A 24169-nucleotide genomic window follows, 5' to 3' on the forward strand; every position below is an offset into this window, starting at 1 on the left:
ATGGGCTCTGGAGCAAGTCTCCATATAGTAGCTCTGCATCTTTGGTCAAGATATTTAGCTTTGCCAAGCCTCAGTTTCTTCATCTGTAATATAGGGTTAATAACAGTATCATCCTGGAGGACTTGCTAGGATTAAATGAGATAATCTGCGTGAAGTACTTATATTTATAGAGCACTTAATTTGTACTTTTTGAAGGAGACCACAAATAGTCCTACAGCTCCTGTGAGTAGTAAAGCAATGTAAAGGTGTCTGTCACTCTAATCTGCAGCTTCTTCAGCTGTATGTGGAAGATGACCTTGCATGCTACTGTAACTTGAGATTACTGTGAGAATAAATGAGGTATTCCGTGCAAAGTACTTAGAACCATACCTGGCATAGGGAAAAGCTCTCAATTGATGGCAACTGTTATTTTTTTTTTAAATTATACCTATGCTGTTAATGGGAAAAATTAAAAGCGTATTTGGCTACAGCGTGAGATTGATTCACCTGGCTCGGCCGAGCCCTGTCCTGAGGTTGATTGGCAGGGCTGGCAACTTGACTGTCCTTCTCTTGTTCTTCCAGCTGCGCAGTTGGACACCGTTGGCTTCAGCATAATCAGGAAATGCATCCATGCTGTGGAGACCAGAGGTAAAGTAGTTTAGCAGATGGCATTGTTCTCATGGAAGGTCGTGCATCTGGTGAGGAGTCAGACCTGCTACCTGCTGTTTCCGGACTTTAAGTGACTCATTAACTCCCCGAGTGCCATTGTTGCTGTGTTTCCACAAGTCCTGCTGGCCTGAAGCAGGGGTTCTCAGCTGGGTTTGTGTCACCAGCTTCTTTGGCTGAGTGGAAGAATGTTTTAAATACATACGTGTAAAATACGTAGGATTACAGAAATCAGTTACTGTAATTCAATTTTTAAAGTATTAAAAAACATAGTAGGGATATAGTAATATATGTGTTTCTTTGTTAACGCTTTAATAAAGTTATAGGGGCGGGTCTGATAACCGACATCATTTGGAAGTAGTGACATTTCAGGACGTCTGTAACAACAGTAATGTGTTAGGGAAAAGTCTGCCATTTCTGACCAGGTTGCAGGTATTGCCAACGCTACTGTGGTTTGTTGTCTACATTCATAATGGAAAGAAATGCTCAATGTCAGTTATAGGTTAGTGAAGGTAAATATGTAATTGTTTTCCTGTCTAACTTCATGGACACCCTGAATTCTCTCTGGTGGATGATTTGGGGTCTGTGAACCCCAGGTGCTCTAGGGAGCCAGTCCCTGGGGACCATCCAGGTGGAGAGAAAGGGTCACGCCCATGTTGCCCACTGACCTTTCCTGGGTCCATAGGAGCAGGATGTTGAGACCAAGGAAGCTGGTTCGTTGTCATGGTCTCCATCCCTCCCTTGGAGGCTGCCACAGAGGGGATTGCTCTGTTCCAGCAGTTTGGAGCTTTGAGTGCACTGGTCTTTTGTACCCCTAAGAAAAGGATGGATTTGATTTGAACCATTATCAGAGATGTGAATCTTCTGTATTCGACAGACTCTGAACTACCAGCCCTTTCTATTTGTTTGAAGGAAATTCTGTATTTTAAAGTAGGGGCCATAACTCTTAGCAGTTGAGAAATATAAAACGTTTTTTATAAAGTAGAGGGGGAGGGGAGAAAACACCTAACCTCACAAGCCTTTCTACTCGTGGATATCCTGTTAAAAGATATGCTTTCCAAAAGAGTTGTTTTGATGAGTGCAAACATTTTTCAAATGTATTTCTGCTATACCTCCCTTAAACGAAGAGTTAAGGCAGCTTATAAGGATACATAAAATATATCCAGAGAATATAAAATAGAAATAGGTGAGATTTCTGGGAATCGATCTTGAGGAAAAAGGAAATAAGATAGAAGGATGTTCATACAATGGTATTGTTGAGGTGTAAAATCAGAAACTGACCAAACATCTCAAAAATTGGTTAAATCAACAGTGGTACACCCATGTAGTAAAAAAACTATGAATCACTAAAAATGTAGTGCAAATACCTTTCTTGACATGCACTATTTTCTTAACACATTGACTGCCACACTAGAAAAAAAATTTTTTTTTCTTGAGGACACGGTGTTTTATGATGACAATAGAATAAAACTTTGAAAACAAAACAATCCTTTCTAATTTAATGAAAAATGAAATTTATCGACTCCTATTCACTTAATCTACATGTTTTGGAATTAATTTGCCATTATTAGTTGCAACCACAAGAATATCAACAAGTAAAATTTTCACAAACCCACTGCAGGGTTTTGCCCAGATTTTGCTTCCCGGGGGCCCTGGGTTCACAACTAGCATGAGTTAAATACAACTCACATGGCAGTTACATGTAAATTATATACATTAAATGAAAACTGCAAGTTGTAAAACAGCTGCCCAGTATGAACCCATCCTGGGAGCGGCGGGAGAAAGGAGAGCCTATTGCTCAGGTTTCACTGCATTATCAGCCAGCGGTGTGCTCTGCTGATTTTTAGTTGTCTTCCTTTGACACATCTATTTGCCTTAACTGCAGTTTCTCAACTTTTTTGAAGTTTAGGTTGCCAAGGTAATTTTTCAGCTGGAGTTTTGTTTTTCATTTTAAAAGAAATGAATGAAACATAAGAGGTACACGGTCTGCAACAGCATAGGCAAGAGAATACAGCCCAGCATGAGTGCAGAGCAAACAGCCCTCTCCCCAGTGAGCCTTGCACACTTGCCTGCCCTGAGCCACCTGCTTGCCTCTCAGTTTTCAGCATCCCAAACCCAGGGGGAAACCTAATCATTTCAAGCCATTCACAGAGTCTGTGGTAAATGCAAACCCATAGCTCAGGAGGATAACTTTTTCTGATACAAAACTAGAAAATATGTGCAGTAAGTGGGAGAAGAAGAAGAAAGAGTGTCACAAGTTGGTCTGGCCTCTCAGCCCCTGCCTCCTTGTCCTCTCCCCTCTCTGAAATGAGGCTACAAATGCTATGTTTTAACTTCTAAGGCAGTTCTCATTTAGCACAAAGGAGAAATATGGACTGTGTGAGTTAGATGCCATTTTAGCATAAATAGTTGAAGGAAGTACATATGTCCCTGTTGCAATGTGTGTGTGTGTGTATACACATGTTTATGGTGACCAGAGATGAACAGATGTCCCATACTCTCTGAGATTCATTAATAATTATCCAGGGGGAGCTGGGATTGTATAAAGTTCCATGAAAGCACAAGAATAAAAGAAGTAGACACCACAGATCTTTCAAGCTCTTCAAGCTGGCATGTTACTGAGTATAGTTTCTACCACTGGGTAACTAGGGACCCGTCTCTTAGTTTTTGACCAGGAGTTCCCGGCCCATGAACTGTGCCGAATGGTATACTTGATCTCACAGGTCCTTTTTAGCTGTAAAGTCGTATTCCAAGCCACTTCCTTTTATTCATTAGTTCTACTTCTGTATAGGTCTTGTTGAAGATGCTGCAGAATCAGCCCTTTGCAGAATGTCTTCCAGAAAATTATGTTTTGGGCTCCCCAGAAAAGGATTTTATAGTGGCTCTGATGGAGTATAACTCAGTATACTGTTCATTACATACCATGTACTGATCTAGGGGCTGGGGACATAGTGGTGAACAAGACAGAATCATTGTTCTTAGAGTTTACATCCTAGTTGTACGGAGAAAGACAAACAGGGAACCAAATAAAAAAGATAACTTCAGCTATTTTTAGCTGCTGTAAAGAAAAGAAAACAGGGAAAGAGAATGACCAGTAGTGTTGGACTGAAGAGATTGCACTAAAGCCAAGACCTGAATGGTCAAAAGATCTGGGAGAAGAGGTCCAGGTAGAGGAACCAGCTAGAGCTAAGGCCGTGAAGTGGGGACATGAGCTTAGTACACTAGAGTAATAGGAAGGCCAGTGTGGCCGGGGCAGAGTGCAGATAGTCGATGGTGTGGTTATAGATGGGCTGATACTCGATTGTACTGGCCTTGTAGGCCACTGTAATTGCAATTTGATGATGGTCTAAATGCAAGGGGAAGCCATTGGAGGGTTTTTGGAGAAGAGGTGTTGTGAACTGATTTATATTTTAAGAAGTTCACTTTGGTTACTGGTTGGAGAATGGACATCAGAGAAATAAAATAGACACAGGAGCCCAATTACTTGACTGGGGTCAGGGATGATGGGCCTGGCACTAACAGAAGAAAACTCATTTCTCAAATCACTTGGTCTAAATTGCCCTCTTTTGTAAATGGTAGAGTGGTGATATAATCCCTGTGTTTAAATGAATAAGGGTAGGGCAACAGGTTAGTTTTTAGTTCTTTGTTCAGAAGGTTGAAGGTAAATCTCTTCTAGTCTAATTGCACAGTTCCTTGGGTTGAATGAAGGTGGTAGTCTTATTTTTTTAAAATAAAGAATATTTGCAAGTGATGAATGGATCTTCTAATTTTTTAGTCTTGGCTAACATTCCCTAAAATTAAAAATGTCCTTATACCTCAATATTTTCATTCTATATGTAAAAATAATTATTTGTCTTTTTCTGTTGTATGAATTTTTAATCATGCCATTTTGGCTTTTTAAATTAAAAAGATTGGTTAAATGTGACATTTAAAAGTATATATTTTGCATCTTTTAAAACTCTTCAGATGCTGCGTTTGGCAAGGGAAAAGGAAAATTTTTTCCCCCTCTGATGATTGAACTAACATGAGGGCTGAAGGGTGCAGCACGTCCATGAAATCCTAGACAGCTGTACCAAATCCCACTCCTTTGCTAAGAGCTGAGCTGAGTGACAGGGGACTTTAATTAGAGCAGCTTTTAGAAGGACTGAGAAAATGAAAAAATTAAGTGCATTTGGCCGGGTTGACCTGACTTGTGTTCTGATGTGCCTCTAATTTAATCATCACTGTTTCTTTTCTCAGGGATCAATGAGCAAGGGCTGTACCGAATCGTGGGGGTCAACTCCAGAGTGCAGAAATTGCTGAGCGTCCTGATGGGTGAGTGCAGTGTGCCTGTGCCTGGCAGGTCCCTGGGGAGGCCCACGCTGACAAGTCACCGGGGCTGTGACTGTGGACGGCCTTTGGGGAAGGAATCAGGATGTCTAAGAGCTATCACCCTGAAATGAGCTGCCACGTTGCCAGTTGTCATGGCTGCAGGCACTGCTGGGAAAGGTTCTGAGTAAGACTGGACGAAATAAAAAGGGCCGGGTCCAAGGCTCCACACCCTCTGTAGACTGCGCTGGCAGTCCAAGGGGAGCTTGGTCACTCATGTGACCACCACACCCTACTTTGTCTGTAATAGCTCATGACTCCTCTGTCCTCTTTGGGGACAGGTATTTAGTGGGACACACCCATTTCCCAAGGAAGGGGATCATTCTGGCCTGCAGAGGACCTCAGACTTCATGTCCCTGTCACTGAGCAGGTGTCTTGTAACTCCCAGATAAAATGTGTATAAGCAGATAAATCTTCTGATCCTATTTGCTTCTAGATTTCAACCTAGTACCTGTCACTTGAGTAGCAGAACCTTTTTTGCTGATGGCTAATATAAATACAAAACCACTGTCTCCAAATGTGCAGTATTTGAATCAAAAACCCATGAGCCCATGAGCCAAATTTGCTTAGGCTGCAGATTTCCTGTATTTTTAGATATGAATGCAGCCAGCCTCCGTGAGTCACATGGATCTAAATGGCAAACAGATCGAATTTCACAGATCGTGGCTGTTATTCATCCCCATGGAAGCCCAGCTGTGCACTTGCAGAGACAGACTATCACTTGGGGTCCCAGCTCGGTGTTCTGAGCAGGGACCGTTTTCTTGTTAGTATTTGTAATTTCTTATGCCATCCGAGTTTCCGAAAATAGCTGTCATATGCAAAGAAATTATCTCTCTCATGTTGGCCAGAACGACTCTCTTCTCTACTTCTTTTTTGGGAGAGCCACTCACCTCTGGTGGACAAAACCCTATTGTATCACTGGCTATATTGAGATATTTTGTTTGAAACTATGATTATTTGTGAGGTGCTCTAGCACTGAGTATCTGTTTGAAATATGGTTAGCTTTTTTTTAAAAAATTAAACTTTTTATTTTGAGATAGTTGTAAACTCACATGTAGTTGTAAGAAATAATGCATAGAGATCCCATGTACCATTTACCCATTTTCCTCTAATGGTAACATTTTGCAAAATTATGTTTCAATATCACAACCAGAATATTGACATTGGTATAGTCAAGTTGCAGAACATTTCCGTCACCACGAGGATTCCTTGTGATGCCCTAACCATCTTCTTCACTCCCCACCTCATATCCTATCTGTAACCCCTGGCAACTGGTAATCTGTTTTCCATTTCTATAATTTTGTCATTTCAAAATGATTATATAAAACAGAAATATTCAGTGTATAACCTGTTGGGATTGGCTTTGTTTTTCAGTCAGCATAATTCCCTCCAGGTTTTCCTAAGTTGTTGCATGTGTCAATAGTTTGTTCTTTTTTTATTGCGGGGTAGTTCCATTATATGGATGTGCTACACTTTGTCGAACTCTTCATCCATTGACGGACATCAGGGTTATTTGCAGTTTGGGGCTATTCCAAACAAAGCAGCTACAAATATTTGCATACAGGTCTGTGTGAATATACATTTGTTCCTCTGGGATACATGCCTAAGTGTGCAGTTGCTGGGTCGTATAGTGATATAGTTCATCTTTGAGAAATTCTAATAGAAGAATTAAGAGTCTAATAGGTATCAATCCTTAGTCTTTTATTTCTGACCAGAGCTGCAAACATTTGTGGAGTATCTGTTCTCTAGAACAAATTGTCAGGTGCTAGAGATTAAACTTTAGGAAGAGCTAGTTCTTGTCTGCGAAGAATCCTGGAAGGGTGGGATATATATGCACATGAAAGCTGTAATGTAAAATGTGATGTTAGTGCTTAATAAAAGCTGAGTCTGGAAGATTTAATAGTGAAGGGGAGGGAGTAGAAGAATTATTCAGATTCAGGAAGTATTATGAGCAGTGGCATGGGAGGGCAGAAATCAGGGTCTATGATGGCTATAGGAGAAGGTATTGATTCTATGGTTATTATATTAATATCTGGAAGAGACCAACCTGAGCAACATAGCAAGACCCCATCTCTACAAGAAACAGAAATTGGCCAGGCATGGTGGCATACGCCTATAGTCCCAACTGATCAGGAACCTGAGGCAGGAGGATCGCTTGAGCCTAGGAGTTTGAGGTTGCAGTGAGCTGTGATGATGCCACTGCACTCTAGCCTGGGTAACAGAGAGAGACCCTGTCTCTGAAAAAAAAAATTCTAAAATAACTACTTGAGGCTGGGACAGAGAGTTAAAGCTGAAAAGCTAAGGTGGTCTCTTCTGTTGAATGTTGTGCAGAGGAGTCTGGGGTTGTTCTTCCTGTGGGAAGTAAGAAGCTACTAAATGTTCTGAGCAGTGCAGTTATGTGCGTTGCAACTATTCTGCGTACAGAAGCGTCAAGCAGACAGTTTAGGATAGTGTACAAGGAAGAAAGGCATTTATTCCTTCACATAACTGCTAAATCCAAGATGACAGAAGTATGGCAAGGTGTGGGGACTCCAGTGACGTTTTTCCATGTGCTGGAGCCTTTCCACTTTCCTTCTTCTAGCTTCTTATCTGTGACCTCTGCTGGCCTTAGTGTTGGCTTTGGCCTTCGTGAGAGTGTCCCACATGGGTTCAGCCTCAGCAGTCCCCCGAGCCTGTGATCCCTGAGAAGAGAACATCTTCCCTGACGGTGTTGGCAGAAGGCTCCGGGGACTTTGATTGGCCAGTAGGGGGCCATTCGCATGATTCATTTCTCCATCTCAGGCCAGTCACACGGACCACAGCAGCTGGATCCAGACGGCCTAGATCCTTTCCCTGTCCCTGGGGATGTGGGGGAGGAGGTGACGGGGTGGGATGGGGACAGGGTTAGTTCGTGGAACCTGGTGGACAGAGCAGGGTTATTAATAGAATGATGGAGGAGTACTTTCCTGAAATCATGGGTGCTGATAGATTTCATAAAGCAGTATGTCTAGAACAGGTGTAATGAGATCAGATTCTAGCTTTAGGAGGGTAACTCTGGCCACAATGTGGAGCATGTATTGGCTTATGGAGAGACGTAGAGGAAGAAGACAGTTGCAGTAGATTAGGTAGGGCTGACCCTATCAAGGGCTGAACCAAATAGCTGAGCTGCAGTCAGGAAAAAAAGGACAGGCTCTAAGTGATTATGGAGATTCGACAGGACTTTGTAACCAACTGGATATGCGGGGTTAGAAGGGGCAGAGAGATTTCAAAGATGACAGATTATTATGTAAGGTGATACAAATGAAAAGAAATATGACATTTTAGACTGCTTTGCTAATCTCAAAAAGAACCACCTTAGCTCGGTTGTGCTAAGCAAAAGAGTGGTTATGAAGGGATCTTGTTTTTTTTATCACTTCTCTCGGTGGCCCTCAGACAAGATATTTGTCTTAATTGTCTTCCTCAGTTTTCCTAGGGATAGAGCAAATAATCACGAACATCTGAGAAATGTCATGAAAAAGTAATAACTAGCAGCTGAAAGTCACGCGGCCGGCTGCCCCTGCCAGGAGGACATTTCAGACAGACTGGAATCCAGTGTGAGATCTAACCAGAGCTGAGGGACGGCCGCAGGGCAAGAGCTAATCGAAAGTGGAGAAGAGTGTCCGTGATTCTCCCCACGAGTGAAGTTAAAGCTTGAATCTCACAATTAAGAGGTCACCAGGGCTCCAAACCTGAACAGGAGCTCTGTGTCCCTTGTTCTTTGTGCACCTGTTCTCACCTTCATCAGTCCTTGGTGCTGGTACTGGTCCGGTCTGGCCAACAGTGTAAAATAAACATGACTCCTACACTCTGAAACCTTTCCCTCAGATGGCTGGGCTGAGTGCGAGCCTTTCCTTCACTATCCCTTTATTAAATAATCACTGGGTGCCCCGTTATGTCCCAGGCACTGTGTAAGATTTAGTTTATTTGCCCCATCTCTTAAAAGTGGAAGTGCGTTTTGATTATTGAAAGTATGGCTTAGAATTAAGTAAAAGCAGAGACTTGTTTTGATCACTATGAGTTTGGTTTTCGTATCCTTAATACATTAGGGGACTTTAAGTCAGAAGAGGAATGTAAGAGCCAGTGCTTTGAGAACATCTTCCTTTTGCTGATTAGGATTCCTTGTGAAACCTTGCTAAAATTCCTCGAAGTAAGTGCCGTGTAGCTTGGTGCTAGTGCCCACCAAGAGCTACCTTTGCTCCCTGCCTCCTTGCAACACAAGCCATTAGTCTTTGGAGAGTGAAAAGGACTCATAAAGACATGCAGATTCCTAGAAATAGAATACCTTCTCTGTGTGTGTACTGTTCCCCCACCCTCCAAATAGCAAGTGAAGAGAAATCTTTCCAAAGTTTAGCCCAACTTTTTAATATAAACCATATAAAGCAGCTATAGGCTTGTTCAGTACGTGTCTCTCTTCTTGTTTCTCTATATGCTTTAAATAACTTCTCATTAAATTTATGAATGGTTATTATAGAAAATTTGGAGAAATACAAAAAGTAGAAGAAAATAAAAGTCCTGCTGTACAGAAATAAACTTTATTGACATTGTATCATATTACATCAAGCTGTTTTATCATATCACCTTTTTAATATAGTCTAATTATAATAAATATAACAAAATATGCTTACAGAATTGGACCTGTATCATAGGCCTTTTCACAGGCTTTATTCATGTAACACTACGGAGTGTCTATTTTCTCATTTAATTCAAGTTCTTCTACAGTGTGATTTTCTTAGCCACATACTGTGTAGTTGTGCTATAACTTTTTAATCAGTCCCATGTTCTTGGATATGTGGGCTGATTACAGTTCTTCATCGTTCTAGAAAGCACTCGGGAGAACATTCCCATAGGGGCAGGACAGCAGAGGTTAAGGGTTGCGTTTTGGAATTAGACAGGTTGCATTTCCACTGCTTACCCATTTGACTGTAGGCAAATGATTTAAATTGGTCCTGTCTTCTGTCTCTTCCTCTGTCATAATTGTCCCCTGCTCCCCGTACTAACGTGAGGATGAAATGAGAAGATGCAGGTGGATTGATTGCTGAGTCCAGAGCCCTCCATGTGTTTAATAAAAAAATGTTAGCTGTTTTAAGTTTTTATTTTTATGTGCACCTCTAATTATTTCCTTAGGGTTTATTTTAAGATGTGGAATTGCTGAGTCAAAGTTTGTACATGTTTTCAAGGCTCCTAAACGATATTCCCAAGTTTGCTGTCGGCAAAGTCTGAGGAGAGGATCCTGTACCCCATGTCCTTGCCATGCTGTGTGTTACTTTTTTGTATATAGACTATAAACATTTAAAAAATATATCTGCTTTTTATTTGCTTTTGTATTTCTGTAATTGTGGGTGAGGTTGGACAGTTTTTACATATGTATTGCTGGTTTATACTTCTTTTGTGAATTGCCTGTTTGTGTCTTTAGCCTGTTTTTCTATTGGTGTATTTATATTTTGATTACAAGACCTTTTGAGGTCTGAAGGCTACATTATCAGTATTTTTTCCAGATTATTATTTGTCTTGAACTTTATGATGCTTTTATTTTTGTTGTCTTATGAATGTCTTAAATTTTATGAAGTCCATCTAGAAAAAAAGATGGATAGACTGGATTATGCCTTTAAAGACCCTCCCCATTCCAGGATTACAAAAACCTTTTGTTTCCTTTAAAATCCATCTGGAATATATTCATGCTAAAAGGAAACTCTTTTCTCAAATTCCTGTCCAATTGGCCAATTACCACGTAATGAGAAATCTTCCCCCTTATTACAATTTTTGTATGTCAGCATGTAATTCTTTTTGTATATCAGGGTCCATTGAAGGCGTTTTTGCACATAATTTTCTAAAGGCAAACAAATTCCTTTTCTGTTTGTTTTTCTGTAATTCTCAATTTTTTTAAAAAAACATATCCTCATTTTTCACCTTTTTAATGTTTGTTTTTCTCCTGATTCTTTGCATTCAAGCAAAAATTCTCTAAATTGTCTTTCATATTCTTATCACTCATTTAAATCTTTTGAGTTGACTATTATTATATTGTTACTATTGCTGTTTATAATTGCAGATTTTAATTTTGGAATTGAATTTTCCAGTCTCTTTACTAACCTATTTACCTCTTTTCATTTCTACTTTCCAACTATTACCTTTATTATTTTAGTCTGCTTGTTGTTTTCCTTTTATGTCTTACTTCACAGCATCTATATTTTTCTAAAATTTTTTATATTACAAAGCAAGTCTTTCCTGAGTTATTTTTCAGAGTACTTCAGTCTCTGTATTTTATGCCAAGAAAATATTTTATAAGCTTTTATATCTTCTGCTTACTCAACCCTGAACACAGATAAGTTTCTAAATCTTTGCTATTTAAATGCACTGGGGATAGATTCTCCTTATTCTGTTGCTATTTCCCAGAGTCCTATTAGAACCATTCTCTTATGTGATGGTAGGAGGGCTGTTGTACATGATTGGAGCCAACTTCTAGCGTCCTTACGTTTTTCATTTGGTGTGGACCTATAAGCCTGAATGGGTGTCTCCTGGTTCTGCTATGTGGTCATGGTTTTGGGAGAAGTGTTTTATTCCTGGGTAATCTGAAGCGTGCTGTGGTTCTTCCCCTTGTCACTCTCACATTTCTTCTAGGACTTTCCTCCTTCTGAATTCACTTGCCTTGATCTAAAGGGCCACCTCTCCACTTCTGCCCCCCAGTCTAATTTTCACTGGCTGGATTATAATCTCAGGCCAGCTCTTGCTGCTTCTGAAATAGATCCCTCACTGTGTGTGCTGGGGTGATGGGGAGTGGGGAGCAGGGAAGTAGGGTACGGCCTCCTCCCCAGGGAGGCTATGTTTTAGAGTGGACAGAGGGCCACGCCTGTCACATTGTTCCCCTCCATGGGTTTTCATCAGGCCTTCATCTGAGCTTTGCCTGATGGATAGTCCTCCAGTGATGGGAGAATGTTAACTGAGAGCCCAATTTTCTGTGCTATTGGAAACGAATGGTCCTTTTTTTTTTTTTTTTTTTTTTTTTATTATTATTACTGTTTTACCATGATGGTAAAGGAATGCAAATTCAGCATTGATTTTCTCATCTTACCGTGTAACTTTTTCCTCGGGCCTCCCCCCCCCCAATATTTAAAGCAGAGTTAGTGCAACAAAGAATGCAAGGAAGCTATTATGTAGTAATATTTTAAAGCACAGAATTACAGTAGCATGCCTCACCCATGCTCTGATGCAGGCATGGACTCTTCTTCCTTACTCTGAGACCTTCAATGTCTGTATGCTTTTTTCTGCGCCCCTCATTTCCCACATTTTGTAACAGAGTGGCATAAATCAAAGCAATCAAAGACTTGTTTCTGAAGAAATCCAGAAGTAATAGACATTCTTCATGATGACTTCTAAGACCTAGAGGCTTGCATAGTAATATGTGGCAATAGCCCTAACCTTTAAAATCTATAGCCCCCTAGAAGCAGGGGAGCCAGGCAAAGAACAAACTTCTAATTTTACCTACTGGTAAAGGGGAGCAGAAGAGTGCCATCAGGACCAGGAGATGATAGACTATTTGGACGAAGGATTGATTGTTCTGGGAGCTAGGGATATGGCTGCTAACCACAAGCCCAAGTTCCCAGAGAAAGAAGACCACAAACAGAAGCTCGCCTTCCCCTCTGACCCTGCCAGCTCCACTGTGGCCTGTTGGGATGCATCAGGCAGGCTTTCCTAAGACAGGGACTTGAGCCATTAATAGCTTTTGGACCTCAAAACAGAAGTGGTTGTGGGTACTCTGGATTCTTAGGCACTAGATGTGGGAAGTAACTAAGGTTTTTAAGATTTAACTTATAAATTACCATACGACCCACTCCTAAGTATTTTCACCCAGTCCCACTCTTAGGTATTTATTTACGTAAGACGTGAAAATGTAGCCCATACAATGACCTGTATGCAAATATTTATAGCAGCTTTATTCATAACAGCCAAGTTTGGAAAGAAACCAAATGTCCATCAACTAGTGAATGGATAAACAAATTATGGCATATCCATCACATTAACTACTACTCAGTAATGAAAGGATTGAAGTACTGGTACATGTAACAACATGGATGGATTTCAAAAATATTATGTTATGTGAAAGTGGTTGCCAGGGGTTGGAGGTTGGAAGGAGAGGATTGAATATAATGGGGCACAAGAGAATTTCTGGAGTGATAGAAATTATCTACATGGTAGATCATTACACTGGTGGTTACATAACTGTGTATACGCTGGTCAAAAGTCACGAAACTGTACATTTTTAAAAAAGGGTGATTATACCTCAATAAACTTGGCTTTTAAAACACACCCACACACAGAAGAGGGTTCTCAACCTTCCTCCTCATTAAAAAAATGGAAATTTAAACAATGAGATAACTTTAAAAAAAAAAAAAAACTATCCAATGGGCTAAGATCAAACTGTTGGATTACATGTTTCTGTCGAGGATGTGAGGAGTCACTCCCAAGCAAACCTCTGAGGGATATTTGAGCAGTATCTTTTCAAAGGTAAAAATGCACATACCCTTTGACTCAGAAATTCCACTTTTAGGAATTGTTTCTACAGGTAACACATGTGCAGGGAGACATAGTTTTATATTGTTTATCATAGCAAAAATCAGGAATAAACTTTAATTTCTATGAATAAAGGACATTAAATTAACCATGGTGTGTGTGTGTGTGTATGTGTGTGTGTGTGTATATATATAACTGTGTGTTTCCATTGTGTTTTTAGAAAGGTGTATGTATTCATATATGTGCTTGTATGTGCATAGACTGTTAGAGATGGAATACACATGCAAAGAAACTGGTATTAGCAGTTGCCTCTACCATAGCAAAGGCTTACCTTGGAATGTATGTCGATTTGTTTCCTGCAGATTCTTTTTATTTATTTTTTATTTATTTATTTTTTGAGATAGAGTCTCACTTTGTTGCCCAGGCTAGAGTGAGTGCCGTGGCATCAGCCTAGCTCACAGCAACCTCAAACTCCTGGGCTCAAGCAATCCTTCTGTCTCAGCCTCCTGAGTAGCTGGGACTACAGGCATGTGCCACCATGCCCGGCTAATTTTTTTTTTTTTCTATATGTATTAGTTGGCCAATTAATTTCTTTCTATTTATAGTAGAGACGGGGTCTCGCTCTTTCTCAGGCTGGTTTCGAACTCCTGAGCTCGAGCAATCCACCTGCCTCGGCCTCCCAGAGTGCTAGGATTAAAGGCGTGAGCCACCGCGCCCAGCCTGCAGATTCTTTTTAACATGTGCATATATTACCACCTCAGTTAAAGAGAAAAAAACTTAATTTGCACACATTACAATGTGTCATTAGGGTATTTAGGAGTTGGTAGGTAACTTTCCTAATCATTTCCTCCAGAATGTCCTTCATTGCCTTTGTCTGCAACACAGTAGCAGACTAGGTGATTCTTGGGATTGACTGGTGTGACCACCTACCTCTCTAACCACTGCTTCCAGCTGGTGTCTCCTAATTTTCTGAATTCATGTGGCAGTCGATTGAGAAGAAAGAACACTCACTCCACTGTACCCACGTGGGGCCTTTGTGTACATTGGGCTGCTCCCCTGGTTCAGGTCCCTTTCACCAAGCACCACAGTGGCCGAGGGCCTTGGTGGGGAGAAGCGGGCTGCGTTCTGCAGTGCATTGTCACTGCTGTCTCTGCCACATGCCCACACGCCACCAGGAGGCTTCCATAAGTGAGGGGAGCATCAGGAGGGAGGTGTGGAAATTGGCATCGCTGGCTGAAAATGGGGTAGACTGGGAGGCTGCATTCAATTTAGTTTGGATATTAAATGAATTAAAATGGATGTGCTCAAGTTATGAGCCTTGCCTCATCCGTGCTATAAAAAGCCCTTTAGCCGGGCTGTAATTTGACTCTCCTCTCTATAATGTTACGCAATATTCCTATGGTTACAGAGCCTGAATAAGTGGAAGCTAATCATTAGTTTGCTAAATGTGGTTCGTGGAACAGTTCACATCTCCCAGACTTGCCAACTGCTGCTTGTTTAGTTTCATGTTCACTCTTCTTGGGTAGAAGTTGGTTTGTTCCTCAGAAAAATGTACAGTAACGTTTGTCTCACGTCCAGGAAGCATGCAGTGTGGCAGCTCTCCATGTGTCTTGGGATAGGAAGGAAAAAAGGTCATGCTAAGCCGAGTTTTTTGATACATACACTTCTGCAGGGAGTGCAAGATGAAAAGAAAGGAATTAAAGCTGCAGAGGTTTTAGGTATTAGGAAAATCACATTTCAGAAATTTGCTATGATCAAAATCTATGGAATTTACTGTTCTGTGGTCCCAGAAATAAAAATTATGCTCTTTAGATTCTGTCTTACTTTGTTTCATGTGATAAGAAAGATACTGTTATTGCCCAGGGTCACCTGCAAACATCATGCAGGTGCCTTGCCTGTAGGAGTCACACCTTTCATGAGCTGGGACCCTTCCCTGTCACATCTGCCCGTATGTGTCAGGGAACATGCTAAGAGCCCTGGGAACCAGCTGGGTTTGTGCCCTTCTCTAAATCCTGAAGCCATTCGTGAGCATTTGGCCTCTTCCTACTGGGATGAAAGTGGGTTCTTTCCCAGTAAATAGAAAATGCTCTGTGTCCACCTGTGACTCTTTCTCCTTTTCCAGCTGAATGGCTGTTCCTCTTTCTTAGTTAATGTCCCAGAATTCCTCTTGGAGGCAGTCCAGTGGCCGTCTCTCTTTACCTAGTGTATCATTTAGATCTCTTTGCATTGTAAAAAAAAATAAAAACAACCACCACCACCAGAAAACCTGACCTAACCTGGCTTAAAAGGAGAAAAAAAAAAAAAAAGGAATTTATAGCTCACATGATTGAGAAGGCATGGCCAGATACAAGGGCTCAAGACCTACTTACTATCTCTGTTTCTCTCGTCTCTGGGTTTGTCGAACTTGCTTTCAGGCTCTGGTGGTGGCACCTGGCAGTTACATAACCTCCCAGGTGCAAGCCCAGCAAACAGCAAATGTCTTTTCTCCCATCTCCTGGAAAAGTCCTGAAGTTCACTCTGGTTAGGTTGGCTTAGGTCTTCGACCGTCCCTCGGCTAGTCATCAGGTCTGTGGCGATGATATGCTTTTGACCAGTCCGTCCTCAACCTCATTCCCCACCCCTGGAAGGAGTAGGAAAAGGGAAGCTCTTCAACTGAAGATGAAGCCCTGCACAGAAAGAAAAGGGAATGGGAGGTGGTGGGCAGATAACTAGTCTTCAGCCAGTATGAGGAAACTGGATTCTATACCTGAAACCCACGGAAAGACTCCACTGCCAGTTTGTGTGTGACCTGACCTGCCACACCACGGAAAAGATGGGGTTCTGTTAAGCTATTCACAATCTCCAAGCTCTGCCTGCTATTCTCACCTTCCTCTGTGCTGCTCAGGAAGACTACACGAAAATGATCCCTCCTCTTCTTTTAAATGCATGCTTATGTAAAACAAACACATTTATTTTAAAAGTCCATGCCAGAGGAGATAAAATAAGAAATTATCAGGAGTCAGTATAATTATGGTGGTTCTCCTTATACATCTGAGCTTAAGGGAATTTTTTTTTAAATATAAAAGTAATGGAATTAAAATCATAGTTTAGAAAAATATAAACCCACAATTCCACCACTCTAACTCAACCACTATTTTAATTTTAGAGTATTTCCTTTCAGCCTTTGTTCATATGAGTTTGTCACTAACTTTTGCATCTTTTTTTTAATTTTACTTGACATTACATAATACATGCATTTTCCATGTTGCTTTATAGTAATTGTTGTAAATAGCAACACAGTCCATCATGTAGACATACTGTCATTTGCTTAATCGTTCTTCTATTATCAGACGTTTAGGTTGTCTTCATTTTGTTTTTTTTCTAACGTTGCAAAGAATAGTGTGTGCTGAGCGTTTCTGGGGGCTGTCACTTTTCTCGTGCCTTATCTCATTTCCTGAGATTAGATTGTGAGAAATGGGATTACGGGTTCAGAGGGTATAAACATTTTTAAGACTCTTGATACATACTGCCACATTGCTTCTCAGAACGGTTGCATTTTATCTCTGCTGCCTGCAGCAGCTTATGAGAGGATCAGTTTCACTGCATTCTTGCTAGTAATAGATATTTGGATTTTTAAACATTTTCCTAACATAACAGGCAAAAACTATGTGTCGTTTTTTGTTTTAATTTGCATTTCTTTGGTTACTAGGAAGATTGGATGCTTTTGTGTATGCTTGTTTATTAGGCAGGTTTTATTCTTTGCCTTATGTGTTGTCTTTTTCTTCATTTCAGACCCCAAGACGGCTTCCGAGACAGAAACCGATATCTGTGCTGAATGGGAGATAAAGACCATCACTAGTGCTCTGAAGACCTACCTGAGGTAGGGACTTTCCATTTGCAAGGCAGGGCGCCAGCCTAGCCAGTTATCATGCGATCAGGAAGAAAGCAGTTTTATTTTCAGCCTCCAGAGAGCTGTTGGGTGGGTGTTTGAGATGTGGAAACAGCTTCTGTGTGGGTGCATTTAGCTCAGCTGGTCAAAACGATTGTAAATCATCTGTACTTGACGGGTTGCCATTGTGCAAGGGTGCCGTGAGCGATTTGGGAAACTTTGCTCTTTATGAAAAGCCCTGTGATAATCAGCCTTGCACAGAACCTAAAATGTGGTCTTCCCTGAAATCCCTGAATAATCTGTTAAGAAAGCAAGGAATCCTGTATCTTGTTCTGTTGGGAATGCATGAGTATATGCCCTCTGTATTTTGATAGTTTTCTACATTACAGTATATTGCTAGATATCGTTCCTTAAAAATGAGAACTTAATGCATTTTTTTTTTTTGCTCTTTCCACTTAGATTGGAAAATATCACCTTCCTGTAGAGACTATTTTCTTTGTATTAATATATATGATATTACTGCTACCTCACTACCCATCCCTTGGTCATTCAGGGGGTGGAGGTTATTGCCTAGCTGCCTGAATCTCAGTGTCATAAATAGACTGAAGTTTATGCTGGCCTCAGAGGATAGGAATACTGTAGTTCCTCTTACATGGGAAGGTGGGATCTAGTCTTAAACAGAAAGGAGAACTGTAATCAGGAATTGCATAAGCCCTTGTGCAAGTTTGGTGAAGATGAACTTGGCAGGAAAGCAAAGGAGGAAGGCCACACACACAGAAGGGGAATTGGCAATGCAGGTTTTATTGGCTACTGGGGAATTGAAGTCAAGAGTAAGGTATAGTATAAATGTTGACCAAGAGTTTAATTAATGGATCCACTGAGAATAAAATCTGAGCCAAGAATAATGTACAGTTTGATGAGAAGTTTGTTATTTGAACTATGAGAAAAAACTCAAGTTTATAGTTAAAACATATTCATACCCCAGCAGATAAAAGTTGCTTATATCACACCTAACATTAGGGCTAGAACCTAGCCTTCTAGCCTTTTGGCATTTTGGAGCAACACTCGATACAGAACGCACCATGAAAACACCTACAAAAGTGTCTCACGGTGTTTCTAGATGAACTGATTGTAACAGCAGGCTGCTGGGGAGACGAGAGGTTAAGCACAGGTAACTGCAGACGTGTACTTCGTTGCCTGTTTCTCAGACGCCTCTTAACAGTGTTCTTGTTGATGAGTGAGTCACTGACAGAAAAGGAAATCTCTTGGTTTGTGCTAGACTTTGCATTAGCACTCTATTAGTTGTGACTATGAAACATAATTGTACCCATACCCTTAAAAAAGGGAGAGAATGAAAATTTCAGGTGAAATCTCAGAGCTCTTTCAATAGGGAAACCAAGTTGAGTTGCTGCTGTTTCCCCTGTGATCTTTGTCTTTGAGAAATGTAACGCAGTCTGGCAGGCTCTGGGCTGCTGGTTAGAGAGCATATGATTATTGTATTGTTCAGCCGACTAGCCTGTATTCTTTTATTCCAGAATGCTTCCAGGACCACTCATGATGTACCAATTTCAAAGAAGTTTCATCAAAGCAGCAAGTAAGTCTTTTTTTGTCTCAGTCTTAAGGGGAAGAGAATAGAGCTTGCTATTTCAAAGAACAGTCAGTATCCCAAAATAAACATTACCTAACCCTTCATATTCTGCGTGTAAACTGGCCACATAACGTGTGCGTGAGATGCTGACACAGAAACAAAAGGAAACGAGATGAGGATTGCTAAGGGCCTTGCTACCATGTTGAGTTTATAGCAGAGGAGAGAAACTTCAGAAGTGTTTTCTTCGGGGGTGGGGGGTAAGGGGGGAGGTAGGAGAAAAAAGCAAGTTTGCCTTTTCTAGCTTTGATTATCAGAGTTCTAACTTCCTGGGGTTTTTTTTTTTCCAGCCTTTGAGTAGCATTTTGCAGAATGAATCAGACATTGCACATTACCTAAATTGAGCATTGGAAATGTTTTCCCTGAATACGACACCATTTATATAACTTCACAGTCCTCTTTCCATCATGTCTTCCACTTACAGCTTCTGATCATTCTTCAACCATATCGCCCCGGTCCGTGGCGTCACATTACTGGTATTAAAATACATAGGGATTAGGTGCAAGCTACCCTGAGCATCCTGGAATCTGTCTACGTGGGGCAGTCCTCCTGTAAGGGGGCAGAAAGGTTCTCTCTCAGATTTAAATCTGGCACGAATGCTCACAGTATTATCATGTCGATGGCTTGTGCCTCTCCCTGGTTCCTCTCAGCCTTTAGAGTTTGTTTACCCTGGTAGCTACTACTGGCCTAATTTACTAGTACCTAATGTTCTGGTGGCCTTACCTACTTATAGTTGTCCCTTAAATCAGGGAGGAGAAAGACGTGAGGGAGAGCTAGGAATGAAGATGGTGTTTATGTGATTTTTTTTTTTTTCTCGGAGAAATTGCAAACCCATAGCAACCATTCTCTAATTAAACCTCAACATCAGTCCTATAAATAGGTGTGATGAGTACCATCAATCTATTTGCCAGAGAAACAAAGCCACTTACCCAAGTTCACCCAAGAGAAGCCATGACAAGCCATGATTTAGGTTATAGGTTGGCAGAAAGATTTAAATATTCTGTCTGCCATTGCTTGCTTTCTGCCAGGCTGGTTGTCATGCATGGTTTGAGAATAAAGGACATTTCCTCTGATTTCCATTATGCCGTCTCGGGCTGCTGTTTTGATACTTGAGACCCCTGCAATGTCGTTCACGTAAGATTTGTTTATCACTTGACAAGTGCATGAAGTTCCTTCCTTCCTTGAAATGCAGTTGTCCCTCGAGGGAGCCAGCTGCTCCTGAGCTCATTCCCGTTCTGGGTGTGCAGTTGATTGGCTCCACTTCATCACGACATCATCTTGGCTTGCAATTTTTGATGCTAATTTTTATGGTGAACCCTGTTCCAGAAAGCGCCACAAAAAGGAATTCTAGATCTAGTCATGCCAGTCAGACAGTATGCACGCAATACAGGATCGTAAATCTTGGAGAAATGCTTGGTCTGTTAGTGCCTCCTCTTTGGTTTCTCTTGATTTCTTCCATCTTGTAAAGCCGTTTAGCTGTGACACTGATAAAATATCGCCTCCCTCCTTCCTTCGCAGAGCTAGAGAACCAGGAATCTCGGATCTCTGAAATCCACAGCCTTGTTCATCGGCTCCCAGAGAAAAATCGGCAGATGTTACAGCTGCTCATGAACCACTTGGCAAAGTAGGTTTAAGACCAATCGCTGGCCATTTTCTCACCCCTGAACGTTCTTATCTTAGCAAGAAAGCTGGTCCCAGTTCTGCCTACGTTTCCCTCTCCCGCTATTGCATCGGTACGCTGGAGGCTTAGGAAAGAAATGTGTGAAATGTTAACTGCAGTGGACAATGGCAGCGGTGCCAAATGGCCTTCGCACAGGAGGCTGGGGGAGTGCCCGTGTGAGCAGGTCACCATGCGGAGTTTGTAGGGGTTATATGTTCTCATGATGATAAAGGCCAAACAAAGAGTATGTTGTGAGTTTATAAAACGTGGCTTTGGAGTGAGGAGGCCTGGACTCTAGAGCCGACTCTGTTCTTAGCAAGCCACTTAGCCAGCTCTGGACAAGCCACTGAACCGTCTGTTTCTCGGTTTCTTCATCTATCCTATGTTGGATAATAGACCCTCACTTTATCTACAAGGTCATTGATTTTAAAGGTTGCATGCATTAAAGCCCTTGGAGAAGTGTAAAGAAGAAAGGAATTTTTTTGGCAAATCTTCATTTGCTGTCTGAGATAATCAGAGCATGCAGTAGGGGTCTGATTTTCCTGCTAGGAGTATTTGCACTCTTGGGATGGCTTTTGATTTTTTGTGTATTTACTGTTGCTTGACCCTCTTGAGGGGCTTTGCTGACTTCCCTTGCTGTTTCAGTCGCTGCCTGTGTGTATGTTCTGACCTTCCACTGACTTTGATGGTATGTTCTTGATTGCACACTGGAGCACAAGAAAGGAATGAGAGTATAACAGTGAATGCAAATCATTAAGCCCATCAATTCAACTGAACTGAGGTGCTGCAAATGAGCTCTTCCCCACACTGTGCTCATGCCATTAAGTTTAATTTCTTTGGGATAAGTTGATATTCTTCTGAAGGAGATTGTGATGGTTGGTTTTCACATTTCTGTCAAGCACTGGGTATTACCTTTGGGGAAGAGAATGTTTATATACCATAAAGATTTCCACAATTTCCCCATTTCCATGAAGAGACAGGAGTGTTGTGTGTGTTGGTGGGAAGCAATTGGGTAGAGCCACGGTTGCTCCATTATTGATCAATTTTTTTTTTTCTTGCCTGGTTGTATCAGAACTGCATGTTGAGGAATAATTAAGAAACATGGCAGAGAACATACAAGTTTACAGAGGAAGAATGCACCCCAAATGTCAAGCAATCCTGATGAAGTGTGTTTAAAATAGTGGGAACTGGGTTTTACAAAGTAACTCCAGATGCTCTGAGATGACAGTTCTTTGCCTGTTCCACACAACCCAGAGTGAGACGTTTGTTAAACAGAAAAGCTGGTTTGGATGTTAGTTGCAAAACTTTGCATGCTTAAAGGGCAAGCCCCCAAACGGGGGAAGTTCCGGGTACACACTCCAGCCAAGTTTGTAGGATGCTCGTGACTTGGTTTATGGCCACTGGATCTTCAGGACGCCTTCAGGCCTGTTGGGAGCAGCTAGAGAAGAAGAGTTAGGAACCAACTGAACGCAGAGGGTCTTCTCAAGCTGTGCAGTTGGAAGGAGAGCTTAATTGGAAGAAGAGGCCAAGAGCAAGTGGTGATTCAGAGAACCAGTATTACATTTTTTCCATTTTCAAATTGCCCTGAGGATTGTTAGGGCTCTTCAAAGAAGAAGAAAAAAAGATTTAAAAAAACAAATAAAAAAAACCCGATTGAGGTAGATTTTGAATAGTTGAGCCTGGTGGATGGCTCGCTTTCTGCTTCTTTTCCTCCCCTTTCCTCCCCTAATCCCATTATGTTCAGTCCATCCTTGTTCCTAATCTAAGGAGTAGTACAGCTGAAATTATGCAGGTTACAGCTATGACCTTGACTTTCTGCCTTCTAACTAATGCAAACCAATTTTATTGCTGGAGTTATTTATTTCATAGCGTTTCCGGAGCGTTATGTCTTGTCTTTGAAACTTGAGAATGATTTTCTTTGGTTTTATGGCATTTCTTTATTCATTTGATCGTGAAGAAGTTTACGTATAGACAAGTGCACGCACCATAATGGGAGTTGGTCAGAGTTTATGTGAGAATACACATACTCAAGTTCTAAGCATGCTGTATTCTTGATCTCCCAAGTCTCTAGATGAAAATATCCTTGCGATATCTATAAATGAGCACTGTTGAATCCTGTAAAGAGTGTTTATTTAGGTCTGAAAAAATTCTTTGGCACCCAGAGGAGTTCTAAGATTCCACTTAAACTCTATTCTCACTTACAGCACTGTCCTTATTTTAAAATCAAGCAGTAAGGGAAAGTTAACTTGGGACAAGAGGTTTGTCTAATTCCAGTTTTCTCAGGTTTAGACTTACCCTAGGATATGCCTGAGCTATTGTTCCTCTGGGCCACTTACTTAATGGTTAACTTCCTTCCTAAGTTTTGGTTTCAGGTCTGATTCTGCTGGAAAACCCAGTGTTTACTTCTCTCATTACCTGCTGTTTGCCTTATGCATCTCAGGATTCTGGTTCAAAGGCAAGACATTTTGTATTGTGTATTTTTTAAAGTACTCGTTTCAAACATTTTGCAAAATTGATTTCCTTTAGCTCTGATGAGAGAGTTAGGGCTTTTTATATTAAATCCCAAGTAAAAATGCATTCAGAGGGGGGAAAAAAAAGTCTTGGAGGGAAAGGACAAAAACTCCAAACCTCTAAAGCAAATGATTACCAGGGTACATCCAAATCACAGAGATGTTGGGTTTCTTCCAGACCTCAGAGGGAACATAAAAATTATAGGAAACCATGCACATATTTTTGTAGTTCCAGCTTAAATCTACTATGATAATTAGATGTTTTCTATTTGGATCTTGGAATCCAGTATATGGTCCGGAGTCACATGCCTCAAAGCATGGTTAGAATCACCTGTGGTGCTTGTTTACATTGACATTTCTGGGCCCCACTGTGGGCCCACTAAGTCAGGCTCTCAGCCTGGGAATCTGCATTTCTGATTTATTTCCCGGGTAATTACTGTGTAAACCGTCTTTTGAGAACCACTGGCTTAGAGAATGGGTCATATGCAAGGATTTTCTAAGAGAGAGAAGTATTGAGAGGAATGTGAATTGGGATCTAGGGGAGAGTATTAGAAACAGAAGAAGCTCAGAGCAGTGAGTTCAAACAGGAGATTTTATTGTCATGATTAAATTAGTAAAAAAAAAAAAAAAAAAGAGGCCGGGCGCGGTGGCTCACGCTTGTAATCCTAGCACTCTGGGAGGCCGAGGCAGGCGGATTGCTCAAGGTCAGGAGTTCAAAACTAGCCTGAGCGAGACCCCGTCTCTACTATAAAAATAGAAAGAAATTAATTGGCCAACTAATATATATATATATGAAATTAGCCGGGCATGGTGGCTCGTGCCTGTAGTCCCAGCTACTCGGGAGGCTGAGGCAGGAGGATTGCCTGAGCCCAGGAGATTGAGGTTGCTGTGAGCTAGGCTGACGCCACGGCACTCACTCTAGCCTAGGCAAGAAAGCAAGACTCTGTCTC

General features: G+C 41.2%; 1 protein-coding gene across 3 annotated transcripts in view; it reads left to right on the forward strand.

Annotated features, from left to right (window-relative positions):
- ARHGAP26 (Rho GTPase activating protein 26) overlaps positions 1-24169 on the forward strand; it is a 427310-nt gene that overhangs the window by 238811 nt on the left and 164330 nt on the right. For all 3 annotated transcript variants that reach the window (XM_075996167.1, XM_012748774.3, XM_012748778.3), the window contains exons 13-17: positions 562-627; positions 4885-4959; positions 17308-17395; positions 18940-18998; positions 20568-20673. In XM_075996167.1, coding sequence (XP_075852282.1) covers positions 562-627; positions 4885-4959; positions 17308-17395; positions 18940-18998; positions 20568-20673 — 394 coding nt within the window. The remainder of the gene's footprint in view (positions 1-561; positions 628-4884; positions 4960-17307; positions 17396-18939; positions 18999-20567; positions 20674-24169) is intronic.

The sequence above is a fragment of the Microcebus murinus genome, chromosome 21 (assembly GCF_040939455.1).
Source record: "Microcebus murinus isolate Inina chromosome 21, M.murinus_Inina_mat1.0, whole genome shotgun sequence".
Taxonomy (NCBI): Eukaryota; Metazoa; Chordata; class Mammalia; order Primates; family Cheirogaleidae; genus Microcebus; species Microcebus murinus.